At 41.7% G+C, this 25314-nt stretch overlaps 1 protein-coding gene across 50 annotated transcripts in view; it reads left to right on the forward strand.

Moving 5' to 3' along the window:
* Positions 1-25314, forward strand: part of RIMS1 (regulating synaptic membrane exocytosis 1) — a 245825-nt gene that overhangs the window by 145604 nt on the left and 74907 nt on the right. For 17 of the 50 annotated variants that reach the window (XM_081186852.1, XM_081186854.1, XM_081186896.1 and 14 more), the window contains 9 exons: positions 976-1132; positions 3446-3571; positions 6625-6687; positions 8369-8446; positions 8907-9020; positions 9549-9638; positions 15819-15902; positions 17971-18048; positions 20282-20353. In XM_081186852.1, coding sequence (XP_081042978.1) covers positions 976-1132; positions 3446-3571; positions 6625-6687; positions 8369-8446; positions 8907-9020; positions 9549-9638; positions 15819-15902; positions 17971-18048; positions 20282-20353 — 862 coding nt within the window. The remainder of the gene's footprint in view (positions 1-975; positions 1133-3445; positions 3572-6624; positions 6688-8368; positions 8447-8906; positions 9021-9548; positions 9639-15818; positions 15903-17970; positions 18049-20281; positions 20354-25314) is intronic. The other 33 variants (XM_081186858.1, XM_081186878.1, XM_081186888.1 and 30 more) reach the window with 20 other exon arrangements.

Consider the following 25314-nt stretch of genomic DNA (forward strand, 5'->3'; position numbering starts at 1 on the left):
GGGCTGATGGGAGTCATAGTTAAATAATGTCTGGAGGGCGCCACATTGCTAATCCCTGATTTAAAATAACTGGCCTTTTTTCTCTTGGGGAAGTTTGGCTATTGAATGGGGGCCTTTTCATCTTCTGGAAGAAGAGGGTTTTCTGTGTAGTTCAGTGGTGTGTGTCCCCCAACCCCCACCCCACTACAGGAAGACAAAATGTTACTTCCAATATTAAACTATAGGTGGGTTTTACTACCTAAATGGAAAGTATAATCTGTGTTTGCCTTCGGCTCTTAGCTAATAAAATAGTTTTTTAACTTGATGGCATATGGGTACCTTTCTCTTAGACTTGGTTCTTTTTGCCTATCCAGCTTTGTTCTGTGGTGTTGGCCCTCTGGCTAACAATAATTAGTAGTGACATCTTTATGGTTTCCTTGAATGTAAAGCAAGTTCTGTGGATCATTTTATATGAAGCAACGTTGGGTCAAATGACTTGTGTACCATACTCATGTCAGCAGATAATTTAAATGAAACTGAAACAGAGGCTTCAATTCTAAAACAATTTACTCATAAGCAATTCCATAGACTGGATGAATTGAATAAATCAGTTTGTTTCAGTATTGCAGCCACAGATGCATAGATTTCATTTAAAAAGACTGAAGAGCTGAAAAAGTGACGCTTGTGGCAAATAATACCTAACCCTGTAGGTATTATTTCTGCTCCTATTCACTTTCTCACCTTTGGGAATTTTGCAGTCTTGCACGTAAATTCTCCTGTATGTATGTCTGTACCTTTCCCCCCATATTCGCATTACATTTAAATATAATGCTAATTGTTAGCCCTGATTGCATGACATTTCAGGATTTTCACAAGTTGCACAACTCTGAAAATCTTGTAATCAATAAAGAGATGTTTTCCTGAAAAGACTAGTCCAGATATGAACACTTGCCATTTCTGACCTGAACTAACTTCATTTTGTTGCACTTCTACCAGTAGGCTATAGGTCTAGCACTAGAGAAAGTAAATCTACAACGTTAACTGTGCCAGAACAGCAAAGAACAACCCATCATCGTTCACGATCTGTATCTCCTCACCGTGGTGACGATCAGGGCAGGACCCGTTCTCGTTTACCAAATGTGCCATTACAGAGGTAGGCTTCAAAATATAGCTGCTTTCATCATCAACACACATTGGGCAGACTCCAGCCAAAGCCGAGCTCTTTTTAGTTCCATTTATTATAGTTGGGAGAGTTGTTAACATGTGTGCTTAAGACTCTCCCGCTCAAATCGAGAGAACTTTGAAAAGGGCTTAACTTTGGCCGGATTGTCTCCATTGTGATTAAAGAAATGTGAAGGTGATGTTTTCCTTGGGCAGCTGCACATGAAACCCCTGCATGGTCACTTCCACACTACGACAACTGCCGCTAGGGTAAGCCATGTGTCTGCCATGCAGAGGCTCCTTGCTTAATTGTGCAGCTGTCTTAAGGAAATACTAAATGTTGAGTTTTCCTTAGTGAGTTTGTGGAGAATGTGAAAGCATAACAGAAAGAAAAGCAGCTCTTCAGTCTAAAAAGATGATTCTATTAAGAGATAAATGGGCATTTCACTTTAAGCTACCAATGATATTTCCCCCATTTTCATGGAACAAAGGAGATCTCTAGGGTAGCCAGACAAAGAAGACCCTGTGCTCTGCCTTGTAGTTTTGAAAAGAAAATGGATAAGGAAGAACGGAAAGAAGTGAGCTGCTGAGGAGGGGAGATGTTTAGATATGTTTTCATACCCTGGTGAAAATGAGAGGGAATAGTTTGACAGATGGCAGAGGGAGCCAACCTGGTGCCCTCTAGATGTTGGACTATAAATCTTATAAACTATAGTTGGCATGGCCATTGGTCAGGGATTATGGAAGTTATAGTCCAACAACATTCGAAAGACACAATGTTGACTATCCCTTGTACAGAAAAGGAGGGAAAGATCATGTCACAACAAAAGGAAGTAGGAAACAACTTAGCAAAATTCCAGTGAAGTTGGATATTATGGAAGACAAATACTTAAAGGAAAAGGGTGTGGGTGACAGAAGAGAACTGGACTCTGATATTTACCAGCATATTGGGGAGCTAAGGAGAGAAACTGATAGACCGGACAACAATAGATTATAAATCAGATAAAAAAATTATCAGAAAGTTCTGCTGCTTATCAGTTTCTTTTACGGCAAAAGCTATTTAGTATTGTAGACTACTCTCTTTTTTTAAGAATATAAATCAGTGTGAGCATCTAAAGTCTTCTAGCAACTAAAAGAAAATCCACATAAACCATCACATTTAGCTGGATTTGTGTTGTAGCGTACCTAATACTAGGTTTCCACACACGACAGGTTTCTCCAGACAGCTCACCACCGTGAAGCAATCCTGTATTGCACAAATCAAAGAAACGACTACACAAGGGGATGTTTTCTACAGCTCACTATGCTCTGTATTAATATTAACTGTTAATTACTACTAAATACTCTTAAGTGACAGCTTAGTATTTGCAAGACATAGGCTTAAATTTTCCCCTCTCACCTTTCCTAAAAACATCTTTAAGAAGTCAGTTGTCACAACTTCCATCCTTTCTCCTCCTTGTCTCCCACCTTGTTTACTCATAAGTCACAAACACTGCAGACAGATAGTCTGTGTCACTATGAAAAGCAAGGGCATACACCAGCCACCATGTACATGGTGTATGGGTGTTGATGTTTTTATGCATGCATCCACGGAGGCCAGTTTGGTGTAGTGGATAGTGTGTTGGACTTAGACTGAGAATTCCCTCTTAGCTGTCAAAGCTCTTTGGATGGCCTTGCATCATTCCCTGTCTGTCAGCCTAACCTGTGCCACAGGATTGTGGAAAGTAAACTGGGCAACTTAGTGGGGCAGGAAGACTAAACACCTCCTCAACTCTTGGGGGGAAGCACAGAATGAAAAGGAAATAAATGCATTCTAACGGGCTGGTTCTCACAGGAACAGGAACAAATACATTGTGATTGCCTGTAATACCTGGCATATAAGGCTAACCATAGCATAAAATGAGGCTTTGTATAGTTCTTTTGGTATAGTAACTGAAAGGGATTTATAGTTTCTTGATACAGATGATTAGGCTGTCCAGAAACAGCAGCTCAGTTATTTTCTTAATGGCATAGAACACAGTAGAGAATGAAAATTGCTAACCAGGAAGGAATATAATTTCCTGCTCATGGTTCTTTCTATGCTCAAAAGCAGGCAGAGCTATAATTTCCCTCTCACAGTTCTTTCTGGCAATGTGGATTTTTTGCATCACTTTTTGGGCATTCCTCCATTGGTGTTGGGGTGGGGAGGACTTGCTTCCAATTCATCAGCCTTGACCATTCCTGTGAAATGTCTGGGAAACCTTGATTAAACAGTGATAAGAAAAAACATGGTCAAACACATGTGTGCTTCTATGAACATTTCCAGGAGTTTAGATGAAATTCATCAAATGAGAAGATCACGTTCTCCAACTAGACACCATGATGCCTCCCGAAGCCCAGTTGACCGCAGGTCCAGAGATATGGATAGTCAGTATTTGTCAGATCAAGAAAGGTATGTTTGCCACTTTAAGAGTGTGAATCTGTAGTAATATATATATATATATCTGTGCATTTTAAAATATATATTTTTGCTGGTGTTGAAATGTGCTTTATACTGTCTAGAACTATGAGCTTTATATTGTGTGGACTACGAGGTGGGAAATAGTCTGACAGTAATAAGCGAAGCATTATTCTAATCAGTAGTGGAGTCTCATAAAAAATAATTGATTTTATGTTCTCAGTGTAAATATGGTGAGTAGCATTTTAAAAAAAAGACAAAACTGGAATCTTGCTTCATTTAGTAAGAGCTTTGTTCTTGTGACTTTGCACTTGCAAAAGTAAATTTTGATGCTGTGGTGGTTAATGTTGTTGAACCATTTTAATTCCGTGAGGACAAAGATGTTATTGCAGATATAGAAAGACCACACTTTTCTGTAATGTAATAAGTTGCATCTATTTGAGGTGCTGGGCCTTCCTATGCCAACCATATCTATAGTCAAATAGTGTACTGTATGTCCCAATTATTCCTTTCATTCTTCAGTGAACCAGAGCATAGCGTAGCCATACATTCTGCTCTGACCATTCAGAACTAGAAGCTGTCAACTTTGAGGATATAGACAGCTGGGTTAATTGTCTCTCACCCATGGTGGAATTTGGGATGGGAAAGATGCCTCGCCTACCTAGTTATTTTAAAGCAGGGACAGTATCTACCCATTTACTTGTGCTAGATTGCCAGAATTTAACTTTTCACTTGTGTTAACAAAAAAGTATTTTGAAAATTATCTTGCAGGTTTTTTTAACCTTATTTTAATCAAAAGATTACATGCACACAGACCCACACCCTGGCTATAGTAGACCTCAGAATGATCCAGTTTAGAAGCGGGAGGAGAGGACTGAATGTTGACTTGCGAGGAATTCGACACAATGTGTTGGGTGCCTCATATCATTCGTGGGGGCCAACATTCGTCTTGAGTTAGAATTTAACCCTTGGCTATCACTGAAATTAGACAAATGCTTTCATTCTGTTTCCACTCATCCAAATTTGGATCTTGGTTCTTCTTCAGTATAGCTTGCTTCTCCTTTATTGCTGGTAATTCTGTAGAATGTTTTCTATTGTCTCCACCCTCTCTTATTTGTATGTTAGGGTGGTCCAGAGTTATAATTCTGTGGACATAGTGTGGTATATGCTGGCACATTTGTAGTTAATCAGGCAGGATACGGAGGCTCAGTCCGTCATAAAGACTACCAGACACTTCAAACACACCTCAGCTTCCTGCTCTCACATTCACAGTTTTTCCCTCACTATCTCACTCTTCCTTTCATGTTTCCTATGAAAACATACAGCACCCATGATATCCACGTACAGTCCTAACTTTACCTTCTAAACCGGAGACAGTGCTTTCTCATTCACCTCTCCTGTCTCCTGGGTGAGATGACAAATGCTGCTGCAGCTTTTAAAAAAAAAAAGTCATTCAGACCAAAGTCCTACTGGCAGCATAAGATTCTTCAAAGGAGGGGGTTCAGGAAGTGTGAGCCCTGACATCTTCACATTCATGGGTGAAGCAAATTAATAACACTGGTGAATAATCTCTAATTTCTAAGAAGCTTTCTTGAGCTAGTACCATTGAATTCAATGGTTCATTAGTTTACAAAGTATCCCATTATTCTTTAACCTGCCCTGTTGAATTCCAGTTTTGCATGTGGGATGTTAGGCCTCTTTTGTGTATGGCATGTTGCACCAGAATCCTATAATGTTAGTAGGACTCTGTTAGGCAACATTCCACCAGATAGTTAAGGCTTTTTTATACAGGATTATTTCTTATGACGTTACTGATCAATCCCCATGTATGCTATTGTGACAAAAGGACAACACATGGCTCACACGTTGACTAGTTTGTATAATGTTTAAACCAGTGCTTTTTTCTGGGGGACGCAGGAGTCGCATACCCCTAAACATTTTGTGAATCTAAGTTTGGCCTCCTTGAGGGGCAGTATTTCAATATGAGTAGGAAAATGAGAGTACCACTAAACATTTTTTTAAGGGGAAAAAAGCACTGGTTTAAACCATAGTATTACATATGACTATTTGGTTCTTTTGAAATGGCACATCTTCCTGAGCAGCAAATATACTTTACTCTGATGAACCTTGGAAATTTATCTCAGTGATTTGTGTTTGGGCAGAATCAACTTAATGGTCTTACAGACCTCCCCCTCATCACTTCAAAACATGACATGCCAACCTTTCTTCATTTGGGGGTCCTCCTGGTCTTTCTCCTGAGTGGCGCTGTTGACTTCTGCCTGAAAGTCCTGTCCTAGTGGTCCCACAGCATGTACACATCTTGTTAAAACTCGTGATACATGCTGCGCCTTTCTCTTTGCAGTTATTTCACTGTTGCTTGTAATGTATAGCTCCTTACAGTGGAGAGCCACAGGTCTGAATTAGAATGTTATAATGTACATTGAGGACATATTCAGGATGTGTGGTGACAAAGTAATAATAACAACAATAATGATAATAATAATAAGTTTTTGTGTTTACAAACAAATGTTCAAAGGCATCATTATGTTTATGAATAGATTAGAGGAAGCTTGTAGTGTTGCTATGGCTTGAACTTCCACGGTTTTTTGATTTGGAAGATAAAACTCGTTTTCTTCAATATTTCCTTACTATAAGCATATTGCCTTACGTTCATGAACAGTTTATTTTAGTTGCTTGTATTTAGAAATGCAGAATAACAGGGAAGCCGGTCAGCTGTGAATTAAGAAACGTTCCAGATATTAAAAGACTGCAGAGTTAAACTGCTTTAAAATCTGTTGCAGTGAATACATGTTAATCAGCCAAACTAAAGGATTGTAGCCTTTATTTTAGCATACTGGCCCAGACAGTCAAATATATATATATATATGGAGTGTGCTAATATGTCTTTAACTTCTGTTGAGGTAACTATCTCAGTTCAAGCTTTCTGGTTTATTTTATGTTTTCATTTGCATACCATGGCATAATTCATGCCATTTAATGCTTCATATTTATATCTGTTTCATTCATCATCCATCCTGTCTGTGCAGTGAGCTTCTAATGCTGCCCAGGGCAAAACGAGGAAGAAGTGCAGAGTGCCTACATACCACCAGGTAAATACAGGCATTTGGTAACCAAGTTTGGATAGTTCTGGTGTGTGTGTGTTTTCTTTTCTTTTACAAGTCACTTTTGTTTCTGTCAGTCCTCTGCTGTAATATTCCTGTATTAGCAATACTGTATTGAAGTAAAAGGCTATGGTCTAGCTGCTTGATTATTTTTAAACATTTGTTGATATATGTTTATCCTATCTTTCAGTGGATAGGATTATAGTGAGCTCAATGTACCCAGACCTGTGGCTTTTTATACATATTTTATATATTCATATGTCCTACAGTGTCTGGATCATAGAGATGAAGTTAATAAGAAGTTTAATGTTTAGAAGTTGAACATTCATACACACCAACTGGTGTCCCTCTGCTGATGAAGACAGAAAAGGGAGGGTGGGAATGCGTTCTGGATTTTGTGGGGTGCAGAGAGGTGGAGGAATCACCAAAAATTGCATCTAACCTCATTACACTGATGTAGGCCTTCCATCAGTGATGGGACATCAATTGGATACCATCCATTGAATGGAATTATTGAAGAAATGTTGCAAAAGGTCTTCCAATGTATGGCAGTGGTATCAATTTTGCACTGTGTTTATTAATTTTTCCTTTTTAAAAAATTGTGTTTTCATAATTGGTTTTGTGTCTTTCGCATACTGATCGCATTAAGTACTTATAATCAAACACCCTCACTTGCTAAGAGTCTTTGAGGGCATGGCAATACATACACAGAACTCCTTCAAGGGCCTCCCCTCTCATTTTAGCAAAGGGAACAAGCAAATATACATGACGATTCTCTGTCTGTGAAAGTGGTCTGGGGAGGCTGCTATTGCAGAAACTCAGTATGAGTACACACAGGGCTGTAGACTAGAGCACCTAGCTTCCAACACACTTTAAGCTGTGATGTAAATGTTAAAGCACCGTCCATAAGATATTCCATTATTAGCCAGCACATACCGGTACTTCCAAAAGTAGTTTGTGATATAGCATAGGACCCTGCTTTTCAAAGAAAAGAAAGTTAAAAATCTCCCTTTGCTAGCCATGCTTAAAGCGGCTCCTTAAATCCTTACCAAGGTGCTGCCTGAGAGGGAGCACAAGTTACCTTCCCCACCTCCTCAGAAGTAAAGGAGCAAGCATAGTACCGAAGGCTGTTCCAGTTATTTTGGCACCAGACACATAAAATTCCGCAAGCATTTCTCCCTGGGAGTGAAAATACAATGCTCAATTCCTTAATAATTTGCTACCCTTTCGTGAAGTACAAAATCAGCTGCCTGAGCTGCCTCATTCTGCCTAATGCTATACGACCAGCACTAGATCGTTCACAAAATAGGTGATACTAGCTTTAGTGTTATACTAGTACAAGAATGTTCTGGTAATGAGAGAGAGAGAGAGAGAGAAAAGACCCTCCTGAAGAAGTTGTAGAGTTCGGTTGTCTGTAGACTGCTGCTTTACAACCTCTTGTTTCAGCACACCTTACACAGATTCTTAACATTATAACATTACTAAAATTATCCTTAATAGTAGTGGCAATTGTTAACCACACAGCAAATACTGCATAAGAATTGTTACTATTTTTACCTTTCATTAAGTACTGCTTCATCTGTATTTGCATTTATTTATTTAGTTATTTATTTTGTTTTGTTTTGTTTCTTGCATGGATACTCTCCATTTCTTTTCTTTCACACTCAAGAAATTCTGTTAGGCATTATAAAACACTACCTCCCAAGATGCCTTTATTAGAGAATGGCACTTACTGGAATATTTACAGGTAAGAAATCTGTTAAAAGTTCCCATTAAAGTTCTCACATACATTTCTGAAAATATGCATTCAAGACAAATAAAATATTGGAGCTGTTTCTTACTAAGAATCATTTATCGGCATATACCGTATTATAAAATGAACCTCTCCCAACCAAAACACCGAAAATGCAGCTTGATCGCATTATCATCATAATATCTGGTGCGAAGCAAATGTTCCCAATTTATCTAAGAAATGAAAGGAGGCTAAAGTTGCAGACCTAAACATGTTTACTAGGGTGTATGCCCCACTGAACACAATAGTTGCTACGGCTTTTCTTCCGAATTCCTGCTGCTTAAACCCCACTTTAAAAATCAGTATTTTTATTTAAATTCACTACATATTTTATTTCTTTTTTAAACGTGTGGTTTGCATTCTGTGTGAAACTTACTTTTTTTTCTCTTTTATGAATTATGTTTACTTTGTGAAGCTCAACCCTGCCTGCATGTGTTAAGGCCAAATCAGTGCTTAGTCAGGATATTTCACTTCTTCGTAATTGCCTTAACTCACGAATACCAAGATTTACTGATGGTCTGTTGGTTAGGTAAGGTCTCAGTCAAAGTATCCTTTCCTATTCCTGTTAGTTTAGTCCAGTAGATCAACCTCATTGTGAAGTTCGAGACAACTGTGCTCCATCATTTTGTGTTATAGAACTTTTAAGATGAAATAAGTTACAGAGATAATTTTTCAGTGTTTCCTTCCCATTTTTCCCATTGGTTGATATTTGGCAAGTCTCTTTTTTCCACTGCTGAGGTGCAGTCTTGCCTATTTAATCCATCTTGAGTTGACTTCATGGAATCTCTTAATGGCCACCTTTGATTCCTTTGTTCTTTTATGCAACCAAATTCAGGCATTATCTTTTTAATTTTATTTTAAAGCAAATCTCAGCTCTCTCTCTCTCTTTTTTTCATCCAGCCAGTTCCATTGTATCTTTATTGGACCATTGTTAGTTGACATCTTATGTAAATAGAACATTACTTTTATGATTTGATATCTAACATTGTATTCCTTTCTTTGTTTTCTTTTTGTTTTTCTCCTCCTCCTTCCATTGGATGCAATGCACTGGCACTAGTGAACTGCAGCCCTCGCTTGACAGGGCTAGGAGTGCTAGTACCAACTGCTTGAGGCCTGATACTAGTTTGCATTCACCAGAACAAGAAAGGTATAAAATAAAGACTTCTCAATTTCTTGTCATTTGTGCTGGTGGTCCTTATCAGTTTGTTATTTTCCCCCATATCAGTTTTCTATTCATATCCACCTGTTATTATTCATATCTGCTTTGATATTTGTAGACACTTTTGCTCCAATATCCATGCTTATTGTAGGTTGATGTTGCTTATAGCAGCTTTTGGCTTCTTTGGTTCTCTGTCTGTCTCTCTGTCTCCGTCTCACTTTAAAGTCCAAGCTAATGCCATTGTTTGCAGAAGTCCTCAGTATGCTGATAACAACGTTTCAGTGTTAATTGAGATAGTTTAACTGAGCACCACTTTTATCTTTTCTTCATCTGAACATGTGGGCTCTATCACATGGGAGCTTTTGTCACAATAAATGACAAAATAAATAAATTGTTCATCTTCAAGGAGCTACAAGACTCTGTTGTTTTCACTTGGTTATCAACATCCATGAACCATACCAGATGTAATATTTCACTTGCAATTCCTTCTTATTCAGCAAATTTTCCCTTTAAAGGAGGCTGGAATCTTGCTGATTCAGGCGGGTGAGTGTGGGTAGCAGAATCGCACCCCAACAGCTGATTGGCACGCTTTTCATTTCCTTTCTACCTATGTGCCACTCTAATTGCTGGGTTCAAACACTGTGGGATTGGATTCATTGTGTTTCACATTGTTTTTCCTTAAATAATAATAATAGAGCTCAGTTTGAAATGTTTGAAAACATTCCCCACCCCCAAAAACAGTTTAAAGATACTTTTTGTAATCAAACACTATTGGTCGGAATCATTGTCAGATGTGATTTTGGCTCTGTATGGAAGTGTTTGAATTCAACAGTATTTCTTCATAACTAGATATAGATATAGATAGTGTGCCATGAGTTATTTGTCCTGCAAACACTGAATGTAGAAGAAAGCAGGTTTTGTCATGGAATTCTCAATAGGCCAACACACATGTGATTAAGATTGGTCTGAAGGCACCTGAAGTGGTTCCTGCCTAGATGAGATACTTCCTGGGAACCATCTGTAAGCCGCTCTTGGGTTCATTAGAGGAAGAGTTTGAATATGAATGCAATCTTTTCTTTTTCCTAGCCATACAATAAGGACACCAGTAAAATTAAAAACCCCAGCACCTAGATTTATTGAGAGCAAGCAAAGGTGCTGTTTTTGCTTGCCAGGGGTATGCTGAAACTGGGAAGGCAGTAAGATGCTTGTGCAAGTGAATAATGAAGAGTGGCATTCAGCCAGCCTTTGCTCTTTGAAGATCTGTTTTTTTGCAGTGTGGGCAAAGCCCAGTGCCTTGTTGAGGATACATATCATCTCCTCCCTGGTCATTTAGTTGATCTTTTGAGTAGAACGGTGGTGATAGCTTTCCTTTCTCAGCTGTCCTCACAGATTAGCTGAGGACAGACTGTATGTCCTGTGTGTGTGTGTGTGTGTGTGTGTGTGTGTGCACGCGCGCACACACACACACACACACACACACACACACACAAATATGCATGGGAGAGTGGGGAGAGTCCACACAAACTGGTTCATAAGCATCCCTTCTCACAACCCCCATTTTTTTCCTGGTGACCAATGTAAGTGCAAGAACTAAACTCAGGAAAAGGGAGAACCTATAAACCTTGCCCTGATTGTTCATCTCATGCCAACCTTTTGAAGGCAACAAAGGACACCCCCCCCCCGATAAGGTGGGAATTAGGGTTTCCTGCTACTCTTGTTCTGCTTTGGGTGCCTCTTCATTTCACACACCGAAGAAGAAGAAGAAAGAGAATTCTTTATATATAGCGGTAGCCTGCACTGGTGACATGTGGAAGAGTAGACTCAGTATGTACCTCAACTGGCAAATGTGAGAAAACATGCCCTTACTCAAAATAAGGCTACAATACCTGAATGCTCTGTTCCAGGCATTGGAAGTCTTTGGAGGCAACAAAAGCAGGGTATAGTGGGCAGGATTTAACAAATGAGTCCTGTCAGCAGAAACCAAACATCTTGAGGGCAACATGTTGGTTACTGCATCCCTAATGGGTATATCCTCACTATTTAGGTTTTTGAATGTGACTGTAAAATTATGGAATTCCTGATCTGGATTCCCACCCGATTCCTAGGTCCAGTTCAGACATGTATCCTCTAAGTGCGGCAGCTTGGTGAAGAAGCTGTCACACAACACTCCCATCCATTCATCCTTTCTTCTATCCATCCCATCATATGTTGGAGCAAATGGTGCAAGCTGAACAGGCTATTATAATAGATCAAAGACATTCTGCAGTGTTAGCCGAGTTGCTTTATCCTGGCTGCAAAGGATTGTATCAGTTTTATACATTATATAAACCAAACCTTGCAGCTTCACTAGTTTGTATGTAGCACGGTAACTGCACAGCTTAAATTTAGCAAAGCTGCGTTCTTATATGCTCACATGGATTGGTGACACTGGCAGTCAGGCTCCTGTTTCTATTAAAGGCAGCACTATAGACCTCTGTCTATTGCCCTATATGGCAATGGGTCAATGCAGATGGCAGTCAGCACTTGGCTGAACATACTAGATTGACATCTTTACTACAAAGAAAGAGCAAATGGATGTATTGCTGTTGTTGTAGGAGTAGGCATGGAAATCCAGATGGTGTTGTATTCATTCCATGCGACAGTAAAACTTGGACGTGAAGATTTGCAGCACGATGGTTATATGGGGAGCAAGATGAATGTGTTTCCAAAAACAATATAGGAAGCCAAGACAGATGCTGAAGATGTACTTACTCTCAGCTTCTTCCCACCCTGTCAGAAGGAAAGCCACCACATCCTGAACCAGTGGTGGGCGAGCCAAATTTGAAATGGGGTCAGCAAGAGCAAGGATTATTGGAGAATGCTGGATTGATTTTAAGAGCACTCTGTTGATTTGTAATATCTGCCTTATCATTATTAGCTGCCGCTCAAAATGTTATCTAGATTTTTGTTCTAGTGCTGGATACTAATGACAGTTCAGACAGAGCTAGTTAAGACTTACAGGATTGTGGGAAACCCCAGGGAAACTAAGCTTTAAGAGTGGGGCATGAGCTGTGTCGTCCCCAATACATGTCTAACCAATTGTCAGGAAGTCCCCACATCCCAAGTGAACTATGCTTTGTGCAAAAGCATGCTTTGGTCTGCCTTCCCCCAGTCTCTGTTTTCTTGGTGTTTAGCTAAGTTTTACTTACAGTAGAGCCATTGACTATGTTATGTCTCTTTAGTTCAATGGGTCTACACTGTGTAAAACTTAGTCAAATAACACCCATTATCTATTGAGTTTATGAGGAAGCCAAAAGCTTTCCTCCCTGATCCTCTGTGTTCAGTGCAAATTAGATGTCTTTGCCATCTAATTTTGTTTTACTGTGGTTGATGTTTTAATTCGTTGGAAGCCGCCCAGAGTGGCTGGGGAAACCTAGGCATATAAATAATATTAATGGGAGTTGCTGGAAGTTGCTTCCTGCTCAAACTTTTTAGAGCTCTTCAACATGACCAGAACTTAGTTTCCAATTCTGTCAATACTGCATGGTATGCTGGATACTCTGTGAATGTATTGGATGCAGTTTCCTTAGAGTATAGCAGGGGCATCTACTAGTTGCACACTCTGCTATGATTTCTTATGTTCTGACCATTCTTTTCAACTCTCAAAAACTATTGCTGCATGCTATTCCACATTAGTGTGTACAGTACGTTTCACATCATGAAAACATATTGTGTGAGATTTTTTTCCAAATTTCGTAATGCATGTTTGCAGTTGATTACATTTCTATTTCTATTATTTTAAATGTTTCTATAGAATATCAGCATATTAAGGGCTTTGAGTGCACTGGTACCTTTATATTTTTTCCTTTAGCACTTGGCATAGAGGGGGGAAAGCTGCTGCATACTAACAGCCTTCTAAACATCTAAATACCTAAAAGACTATACTAATCTGCAATGCTAAATCCCCCCTGAAGTCCTTGTAGTTTGCTTGTTCCCAATGTTTAATGAACAGAAAAGTACCTCAAAAAGTACAACTGAAACTGGTGTTTTAAATGTTACACTGCTAACAGAACATGCATTTTGCCTTTTTAATAATGATTCCATATCTCGTTGAAAATCAGGATTGCTAGTGTCTCTCCACACATCCTCTTCTAAATGGAAAATTAGCTCTCATGAAGTTTCTGACACACTTCATAAACACACTCCTGTGTATTTATCAATACGTCTATATGAAGAATATATATATATATATATATATATATATATATATATATATATATATTGCAGGAATAATGAGGTAGGGAGCAGAGCATTGGGCTTGAATGAAGGAGGTGCTATTATGAGCATGTTTACTTAGAAGCAAATCCCACAGTGCTCAGTGGGGCTTGTTCCCTAGTAAATGTGTTTTGGATCGGAGTCTCTAAATATGTCCTTGCTGAGAGGCCTTGGAACAAGCTGCTGTCTCAGCCAAGCCCGCAACACAGAGTTGTTGAAAGGGTACATGGCATTCGTTCACGCACATTTCACTGAATTGCATACAATGAAAAAAACTGAATGATTAAATGAAAGCTATTGTCCTGGGAGACAGATTAAGTCATAGCTGGGGACCAATATGGAAGTTTGCAATATTTGCCAGGAATATGTTGAAAATGCTGCATGCTTTGAGAAATGATTCAGGGTCCAGTCCACCCAGACTGCCAGAGCCCTTGTTGCTTTGCATGACACTGACTGGCAATATGTGCAAAATGAAGTACTGGATTGGGATAGATAGGTGACTCACACAACCACCAAGTTCCTGACATTTGGGCTTTGTTGTTATCCCCAGCCCATGGCAGCTTCCTATGTATGTTGCACGGGTGATGTGATTCATTATGCATGAGCGTAAGCTGGCCATTGGAGCACCACTACCAACCCACAAATGCTGGCCCACCATGAACCTGATTATCATAGGAACTAGAGGAGAGGAGCAGAAGTTCAGCCATCTCCACAGTGGCCAGAATTTAGTTTCCGCACCCAACACCATGCTTTCTCCAGGCAACCTTTGTGTGTGGAGGATGCACTCAGTACATTGCTCTATCAGTTTGTGCAGTTGCTACATCAGCCTTTTTAACTATTAGAACAACTGTACTTATCGAAAAGGTGGAGAGAGTTCCCAGTTACCTATTGCCAGTTCCAGAGACACTCGGATTAATGTAATTTATGTATATCAGCTTCTTTTACAATGCAATCCTATTCATGCCTACAATGGGACTTACTCCCTGGTAAGTGTGTATAGGATTGAAGCCTAGATCCCTTGTTTTCTTTTTTGTGAAAAGTAATAAACTAAGAAAAATAAACCTGTAATTATAGATGCAAGAAGTAGGAAAGCCACTAGCTGTGGCTACACAAGGATTACAGAGCATGGTAATATAGATATATCTATGGAGGAGGGGAAAGGGGGGGTGTTGTGCTGTGACTGACTGCTGCCAGTCACAGTAGATGAGACTTTCTGGATCATGGATACCCAATGTGGTGCCTTTTAGGTGTTGGACTACAACTCCCATCAGCCCCAGCCAGCATGGCCAGTGCTCAGGGATGATGGGAGTTGGAGTCTAACAGCAACTGGAGTGCACCACAGAGGTTCTCCTGGTCTAGAGGAACACATATATTTGTACACCATGGGCTGTGGGGGAAATAGACTATTTCAAATACATATTTTGTATCTAGCAGTGTAACATGGTGCTTAAATTCCATCCACGCTCAGAGGTCATTCAATATTTTTCATTTGATTGAATAAACAAAAAACCCTTATTTCGCATTAAATCTGGTACCAGTTGAAACTTCATTAAGAATGCATACTGGGTTTTAAAAGGCACTGATATCTGAAATACATAAGATACAATTCCTGCCATCAGTTAGCTCTATGATATCATTATTTTACTGATTATTATTTTTTTTTAAAAAAGTCATAGTACTGCAGTACTGTGTAAAGCACAATAGTACAGCTATGCAAATGTGTCTAAAATGGGGCTCTAAATTCAATCTAAATAACGACGGCGCTTTTTCTTACTCGAAATAGATAAAAAGTAAACGCTGACTTTTTGGGGTACTTTTCAGTTTCCTTGCCACAAAAAAAGCATTTAAATATATATATATATATTATACACTAAATGTTCTGTTTTCTCCCTATTTTGTTGGATGAACAAACAGAGGTAGATGGTCCCCCTCACTAGATAGGAGCCGACCCACTAGTCCCCGGATTCAAATCCAACATGCATCTCCGGAGGATGACAGGTACTAGCCAGCCCCTCCTAAGTGAAAAGTGACTGGATGAATCTTGCCGAGAAGTTTCTAAAGGCACGTGTTGTTGTTTTTTTAAAAAAATACATTTTCCAGGAATCTAGGATAGGACACTAGAAAGCATTTCATACCTGAATTCTACTCACGTTATTATAAAGCACCTCTGATGTCCTTGCAGTCAAATGCTGAAAAATGTTTTGCCTAGTTGGCAAATTAGCCTTGCCCAGCATGGTGGGCTGCCCATGGAATCAGGGAAAGGAAGAAGATATCCATGATTCATACAGATGCCCCTCTTCTGTGTCATCAGGACACACAGATCCAAAACCATGAAGCCTTCTGTTTCGAGCCAGCATATTTTTGAATCCCAGATACAGGGTTTCCAGCAAGAAGGTGAAGTACATATATGAGGGAAGGACCCAGAATTGTTCTGGTGATAAGAAGCAGCAATAAATCTTACAGTAGCCCAGTGGATACTGGAGTTGAGATGAGTTGTTTGGGTTTTCATGCTGTGTAACAAATCATCACTTCTTTCTCTTTAGCCCTTGGTAGTTCCAATAGCAGAGAATCTTCCACACAGTGTCTCTCATCTCTCAACAGCAAGTGGGCAGCCATATTTTGAATTTTAAATTGGTGCTTTATAACCCTCTTGAGCTGCAGTCCTTAACACAGCTTACTAGGGAGTAAGCCCCACTGAACAACAGTGGGACTTGCCAACTGAGCAAACTTCCACAGGATTGCACTGCCATGTATTGAATTCAGCAGGCAGTGAGAGGGGTTCAGAGTGCCTCAAGGCCACAATCCAATACGGTTAGGCAACCTTCAGCTCATTTAAATCAGTGATCTTATGTCTGCTTAACAGCCCGTTAAACTGTGGCCTATGGGCAGCTTTTGAAAAGGCACAGGCGGTTCAGTTCACGACAGTATAACTTACTTTGTGCAATTGGTGTATTTAATCTTCTCATAACTAAACATCCCAAGGGCAGGCTTTCTCTACAAGATAGCAATCATCAAACAATTTCAGTGCTTGTGGATTTCTCTTTATATGCTGATTGGCCAAATGTGATATATATTTGGTGGTGGTGGTTATTTTTGTTATGGTTTTCTTATTTGAATGTTAGTGTCATGGATTATAAGCATTTTCTCTTTCATTGCTTGCAACAGGTCCTCTGTATATGTGCATGTATTAAGTCACTGAACCATAATTTAAAATAGCTAGGTTTTCTACACACTCCTCCTCCATACTGTGTGCCATATCTTGACAGCATTTCCATTCATTTTAATCCAAAAATTATTAGTATTTGTAACTGCACATGAAATAATTTTATCAAAGAAATGATAACTATGTATGTGGAGGCAAAATGGAGGCAAAAGCTAGAGATTCACATTTTTAAAATTGTGATCCACTGATTTACAGTTGCTCACAGAAAGGCAGCCTAAGGCTGTTTTCTTTAACAAAGACAGGGAAATAGTTAATAAAGCTGGCATCAGAATAATTTTGCTATATACCCAGTATAATAAATTGGTTCTTAAGCTAAAAGCACAGGATCTGCCGTAGATAACTGGAATTCTTTCTCTCTCAAAGTACTGCAGTTACTGAAAACAATAATCAATAATATCTATATTTGGCACTCTTAGGTAATTTTGACCAATATTTATTTCTACAAATCCAAACACTAACCTTGCAAACATTCACCTCAAGGGGACAAATTTGGTTCTATTATCAGCAGGAGTAATGAAAATAGTAAAGCCAAACTTTAGTTTATTCACTGCAGATGAACTATTGTTTGTTATTTCTGTCTTTATCCTTTATTAATGTTTTCTGTTACAATTGTTGCAATGTCACATTTTTTAAAATAAAAAACAACAACACTCCTATTTCTGAAACACTGAAAAGGAGAGATCAGAAGTGTTGCTTGGATGTACTACAACAGGAATGTTCTTGGTTCATAGAAATATCTTGATGCATGTCTCCATCTTCACTGCATGTGACCATCTCTCTGTTTCTATCTGTTTCTGTCCATTCTGTTCAACTTTCACTTCCATGTTTCCAAATCTTGTGAAGAACAACAGCGCTGGAGTCTTGCATTCCAAAACAAGACAGCTTAAACCTCCTAAGTGCTAATCCGGAAGAAACACAGAGGTATCTTGCTAAGTTGTCTTGAAACTCGCTGTGCATAAAATACCAAGTAGTGTTTGATAAGCCATACCTTTGTAGCTCTGTGTCATTCCAGTCTTATTTGGCATTATTTCTCATTCCCTTGAATAATATTAAATTGTGGGGGGGGGGGTTAGTGTATAATAATAGATTTAGTTCAAGGAAGCAGGAATATATATATATATATATATATATATATATATATATATATATATATACACACACACACACACACACACACACACACACACACACGATGTGAAAAGTCATTATATATGAACTGCAGTCTTAAAAACTGTATGTGGCACAAGAAGTCATGTAAACACTGCCAAAAGAACCTATTTCTGGGAGGCGGGAAAATGCGTAGAAGGCAGTGTAAGTGACAGACATCATCAGACCTTTTGAAGAAGTCTCCATGAATGTAAAGTAATTGGGGTGTAGAACAAAGTTCAATAAACAAAAGGTTCCAGGAGTCATTTCAGACCCAATACGAGGGAACTATGCTAGGACAATCTACAACAAAATGGACCTGAGATGGAGGACAAGGAACCATCACTAACTAGTCAAGCACGTTATATGATGGGAAGCCGGCACGTTATATGATGGATATCATCCTAAGGGATAAGGCAACCTAACAAGCGTGTAGCTACTCCAAAGCTGAATCCCAGGAAATGCAAGATCTTGGACTATATCGAGTCTGAAGCACCAACCTAAGGCATGACAGGACTAGTTATAAAGAGTTTGGTCTTTTTAAGTCTCTTGAGGCACAATGGGTTAAAGTCAGTGTTTGCTCAGTAAAGATGTTACCATAGCTTAGGCCTCTATTTTGATTTCCATAGTCAGTCTGAATTAGTTAGATGATCTGATGGACATAAAATAAGCAGGTCCTGTCTCTTTGGCCCAAATCATTGTTTAAAAGTGTTCCAAACTTCCAAACCCTGCATTTTTTCCCTTCTTTTCCATGTCATACTGATGGCAGACTTGATTGCTCTGGTTTGATAATAAAGGAGATGGGAATGTTTTGCCAATTGTCCCCTTGGCATAAATCAGGCCTTGAATTCTACAAGCCAGAATTCATTCATGTCAACTTTTCAAAACTTTCACAGAGAGATTTGCCAAGAGGTCTTCAATACCTCCTCTTTTCCTAAGCCATTAGGTGCTTTTAGAATTCATGACTTTGGGCTTGTCTTGATAATGCCCATGAAACTGAGACATTGTTTCTGATCCCATGCCTGGACAAGAATACCAAGAAGCCTTTTAAAATGCTGTGGTAAAACATTATTGTATTGATTAATTTGTGGTCCTAAAACTTGGTACACTGAAAATAGCTTCTTGGTAGATGGTTGTGTGACTATGAAAACACAAAAGGTATCTCAGATGAGAAAAGCAAGAGAGAACAATTGGTTTATACCGACATGGACTATTGGTCCATCTAGCTCAGCACTGTCAACACTGATTGGCAGAGGTGCTCCAGGATTTCAGGTAGGGGACTTTCCCAGTCCTACCTGAGGATGCTAGGTATTGAATCTGTGACCTTTTGCTTGCAAAGCATTGCACCATACCATTGAGCTACAATCTGACAGCTAGTTAATTTGTATGTTGTGGTAAGAGTATTCTAGAACATATGAATCTAGAACACCATAATGTCCAACCTAGAGAAAAAAACTAAAAAAAGCTTGATTCAAACACTCATTAATTTTATATTGGTTTAGCAATTGAAATATCAATGAATTTATAGTCTGATGCCTTTATCTTATCACGTTATTTAAAACAGGGGGAGATTTTTCACATTCTTAAGCTCAGATTAATTAAAATAGAGTTTTATTGTCATGGAGTATTTAATCAACTGCATTGTTTGCCATAAGTGTGATGCAAAAGCAGCCTGTCACATTTTAACCTAGAGATAATGTCATTTCCTACCACATTTAACATTACTTTGGGGTGAATTCTAAAATTTCACAGCATTCAGGAGCAAGTGGGTGTGGAAGTGCCCCAAATAGTGATATCAAATAGGTTAAATCTTGTTGTTTCTGTCCTTGGTGAAGCCTTCATAGTCATACATTTGTTGAGTGTTGTTGCTGGCAGTTCTCTTATTCAAATTCCATATTTACTAGCCATTCATAAAACCTTCCATCTGCTTGAATTTCTGTGATATATCTCCTGGATCACATGCTTTCCTTCCTTTTTTCATATTTTTTTTTGACATCTCATTTCACAGGCATCCCAGAAAGGTGGAAAGATATAGCACCCAAAAACAGACTAGGAAAGGCTCTGCGTCTGAAACAGAAAGGTAGGACTGATGGGCTACTGGAATTGTTCACATGCCGTGACTTCGTATGCTGAGAATCTGACAAAAAACCACAAGTAAATATTCTGCTGCAGATAAGTTGAAAAACCTATTGGGTTGTTTCCAGTATTTGTACTAGAGGGCTAGATCCTGAAGGACAACTGGCAAAGGACATCTCTATGGCAGCAGGTAGCTCAGTTTGCTAGAGCATGATGCTGAGAATGCCAGGGTTGCAGGTTCAATACCCATAAGGGACAGCTGGATATTCCTGCATTGCAGGCGATTGGACTAAATTGACCCTCCAGGTACCTTTCAACCTGTGATTCTACACTGTGGTTCTATACTATCATTGTATGGCCAGCCAATGAGGCTCTGAGCTTCTGAGCCTTAGCCCCTGGAGAACCTTCACTCTTGATGCAAAGGGTGAGAAGTCAAAATAAAAACCCTCCCCATCACCCAGATATTTTGCACCTATAACATTTTATATACTACTTTCAGAAAGTAGCAATAAATAGATGAGAAAAATGGGTGAAGGAGACAGTAGGAAGCTTAACAAGGAGCATCAAATTATAATAGTGTGTTGCATCCAATGTGTTGTTTTATGCGAGTGTACAACACTTTTCTTAGATCCCTTGTGTGTCTTAGTGACTATCCCACCCCTACCCCAACCACCCAAAGCTTCTCCCTATGGTTGGAGAACCCTCCATAACAGTTTAGCATATGGTGAGGGCAAACATCAAAAATTGGATATTCCTTGACATGTGGACACATGTGCTTTCTGCTGCTGCAAAGTTGCCACAATGCAATATAATGTGCAAAATTATTTTTGCAACAGGGTTTGTATATGCTCCTTTCATACCCTGTGTGCTTAGCAGGCCAGTAAATATATGAGCTATTGACATAACATGAAGTACAAATGTTAATAAATGTTCCTTTAAAAAAAAATTAAATTTCTGTTTCATTGTCCACTAACTGTACTGCTGCATGGCTTCTGTTTCTTCCTTACCCTTTGTTTAAAAGAACATATAAAAACTCATATATATATATATATATATATATATATATATATATATATATATATGGATCCATGCTCAATTCAGTTGAAGGTGCCAGCCAATTTTTTTAAAGCAATTTTTTAAAAGCAATGCATTGCAGTTACAATGCACGGGGAAGGCATTCTGACTCCATGCATCACAGGCCAGAGATTTACTTTCTGAAGTGTGAAGTTCATTCAAATAGGAATTAATTGAGAGTATATCATTCGGGGTATGGATTTGTTCAAAGACTTGATTGACTAGTACATTAAGAGGAGATCTAATAATAATAATAATAATAATAATAATTTATTATTTATACCCCGCCCATCTGGCTGGGCCTCCCCAGCCACTCTGGGCGGCTTCCATAAAAACCAAAAATACAATAAAATATCACACGTTAAAAACTTCCCTGAACAGGGCTGCCTTAAGATGTCTTCTGAATGTCAGGTAGTTGTTTATTGCTTTGACATCTGCTGGAAGGGTGTTCCACAGGGCGGGCGCCACTACCGAGAAGGCCCTCTGCCTGGTTCCCTGTAGCTTTGCTTCTCGCAATGAGGGAACCGCCAGAAGGCCCTCGGCGCTGGACCTCAGCGTCCGGGCAGAATGATAGGGGTGGAGACGCTCCTTCAGGTATACTGGACCGAGGCCGTTTAGGGCTTTAAAGGTCAGCACCAACACTTTGAATTGTGCTCGGAAACGTACTGCAGTTGTTTCTGTTGTTACTCTTTTTAAAAGCTAAACATTACTGTCAATGCCTCTGAAGTCCAGCTATAATTCAAGTGGCCGAGCACAATCAACAGGGCCAGAAAGGGCTTTGTGGGAAGGGAGGGAAGCTCAGGAAGATGTGTGTGTAAGAGAAGAAAGCCAGAAGAAACTTGAGCTGAGCAGCTTAACTTTTCTTCACAACGAACTGAGTTTCCGCCTCCTCCCTCCCCAAAGGGATCATTTCTACTCTCCTCGTCTGATCTGAGATGCTGGGGCTTGGCTTGCTATCACCAAGACATGCTGCTAACTGAGGCATCTTCTGGTGCCTACTTTTTGCAGAGACATTGGTGAGAGGTGGAGCACTGGGGTGGAGGGGCTATTAGGTAGGTGGTGGGAGGAGGAGGAGGACTTGGTGGCATGGGAAAAGTCAAGTTGGTGGCGTCTAGCGAACCACCCCTTCCTCATGATTTTGGCACCAGTAAATTAGAGCAGTGCCAACAACTCCCCCTCCCTGGTGACCAGCTTATGAAGTGCCTGAGCAAGCAGCCCAAGTAGTGGCGGGGGATGCGGGGGGCTGTGCTGGGTGCCCGGCGTGCTCTGGCGGCTGCACACCTTGCACATGGGGCTCAGTAATTATGATTGTGAATAATGCATGGGGACAAGTGCAGATTGGTCCGGCTCCAGCAGACTCGGGCTGCATATGTAAATGAGGGAGGGCACTCAGCAATTAGCTGCTTCAGTCCCAAACCCGGACATTTTGCCAAATTTTAAAAATCCTCCCCAACAGAAATTTTAACCCTGAAAAAGAGGACATCTCCAGGAAAATCTGGACATATGGCAACCCTACCTTACTCCAGACACTCCCTCTTGGAAGTACCGTATTTTTCGCCCTATAGGACGCACCGGCCCATAGGACGCACCAAGTTTTTTGGGGAGGAAATCAAGGGAAAAAAATTTATTTCCCCCCCAGGTTTGCGCAGCCATCCCCAAGCTAGAAGAGAGAGACAGAGCGCTCCATCTCCCTCTTCTGCCTTCAGGGACAGCATCTCTAGCCTCCGTGGGGCAGCGGCTTGCCCCGCTGTCCCCCAGCTTATGGGGCTGGCGATGGGGAGAAGCAAGCTTGCTTCTCTCCCCCCCCCCCCCGCCAGCCTCCAGATCAGGTCCGGGAATAGCGGGGTGGCGGCGCTCCGCCTCCCTGCTATCCCCCGAGCTTATGGGCTGCAGGCTGCTGCCTGCAAGCCTTGCGACCCCGCAGGACCTCGCGCCGGGATCCGGGGGGTGGCACGGAGCTGCAGGAAGCCCTGGAGCACAGGCAGCTCCGCGCCACCCTCCGGAGCCCCGCGCAGCTTCGCGCCGGGATCGGAAGGGTGGCGCGGAGGTGCCTGTGCTCCAGGGCTTCTTGCAGCTCCGCGCCACCCTCTGGAGCCCCGCGCAGCTTCGCTCTGGGATCGGGAGGGTGGCGCGGAGCTGCAAGAAGCCCTGGAGCACAGGCAGCTCCCCGCCACCCTCCGGAGCTCCGCGCAGCTTCGCGCCGGGATCGGGAGGGTGGCGCGGAGGTGCCTGTGTTCCAGGGCTTCTTGCAGCTCCGCGCCACCCTCTGGAGCCCCGCGCAGCTCCGCGCCGGGATCGGGAGGGTGGCGCGGAGCTGCAAGAAGCCCTGGAGCGCAGGCAGCTCCGCGCCGCCCTCCGGAGCCCCGCGCAGCTTCGCGCCGGGATCGGGAGGGTGGCACGGAGGTGCCTGTGCTCCAGGGCTTCTTGCAGCTCCGCGCCACCCTCCGGAGCCCTGCGCAGCTTCGCGCCGGGATCGGGAGGGTGGCGCGGAGCTGCAAGAAGCCCTGGAGCGCAGGCAGCTCCGCGCCACCCTCCAGAGCCCTGCGCAGCTTCGCGCCGGGATCGGGAGGGTGGCGCGGAGCTGCAAGAAGCCCTGGAGCACAGGCAGCTCCCCGCCACCCTCCGGAGCTCCGCGCAGCTTCGCGCCGGGATCGGGAGGGTGGCGCGGAGCTGCAAGAAGCCCTGGAGCGCAGGCAGCTCCGCGCCGCCCTCCGGAGCCCCGCGCAGCTTTGCGCCGGTATCCGGAGGGTGGCGCGGAGCTGCAAGAAGCCCTGGACCACAGGCAGCTCCGCGCCACCCTTCGGAGCTCCGCGCAGCTTCGCGCCGGGATCGGGAGGGTGGCGCGGAGCTGCAAGAAGCCCTGGAGCGCAGGCAGCTCCGCGCCGCCCTCCGGAGCCCCGCGCAGCTTCGCGCCGGGATCGGGAGGGTGGCGCGGAGCTGCAAGAAGCCCTGGAGCGCAGGCAGCTCCGCGCCACCCTCCGGAGCCCCGCGCGGCTTTGCGCCGGTATCCGGAGGGTGGCGCGGAGCTGCAAGAAGCCCTGGACCACAGGCAGCTCCGCGCCACCCTTCGGAGCTCCGCGCAGCTTCGCGCCGGGATCGGGAGGGTGGCGCGGAGCTGCAAGAAGCCCGGGAAAGCCTGCATTCGCCCCATAGGACGCACACACATTTCCCCTTCATTTTTGGAGGGGAAAAAGTGCGTCCTATAGGGCGAAAAATACGGTACTTTTTCAGAATGAATGTTTTTAGCCCAGAGGCAGGGAACAGGTCCCAGCTGGCAAACGACATTTGTTGTCGTTGCTTGTGCAGGTGGAAATCAAACAGTGGAGGCAAAGGGGCAGGGCTTTTCTTGAACCAGCGATCATCTAGCACTCACAAAGTATTGCACCTTTCCCAAGCAGCCTTAGGGAGATTTGTGTTCTGCTCACTTGCTGTGTAAGGGAAGATGAAAGATGGCTGTCCTGTTAGACTCTTGCCTGTCAAGCTTATTCTCATATGCCCTTTTCTATCTCTTCCTCCTTTCCTTTCCCCTTTTGTTCTTGCCTCTTTCTCTCCTCATGTCAGCAATGAGAAATGAGCATAGCAGGCAGAAGATCTGAGTGAGGTCCATTTGCAGTAATAATTCAATTTAAATTGCTAGATTAAGGAGGTTTAAACATGTCAGGTTTAGTTTAATATGCAGTAAACTGCTTTGAGATTTTTCTTAAAAATACAAAGCGGCATGGTATAGTAAATAAATAAATAGATATAGATAGATAGATAGATAGATAGATAGATAGATAGATAGATAGGTTCCTGTATTATTTGCATTCATTGATGATGCCCTTCACAGTACAGTTTCTGACTACAGTTGTACCTCTGGTTACGAACTTAATTTGTTCCGGAGGTCTGTTC

Source organism: Podarcis bocagei (genome assembly GCF_964188305.1).
Source record: "Podarcis bocagei genome assembly, chromosome: 3".
NCBI lineage: Eukaryota > Metazoa > Chordata > Lepidosauria > Squamata > Lacertidae > Podarcis > Podarcis bocagei.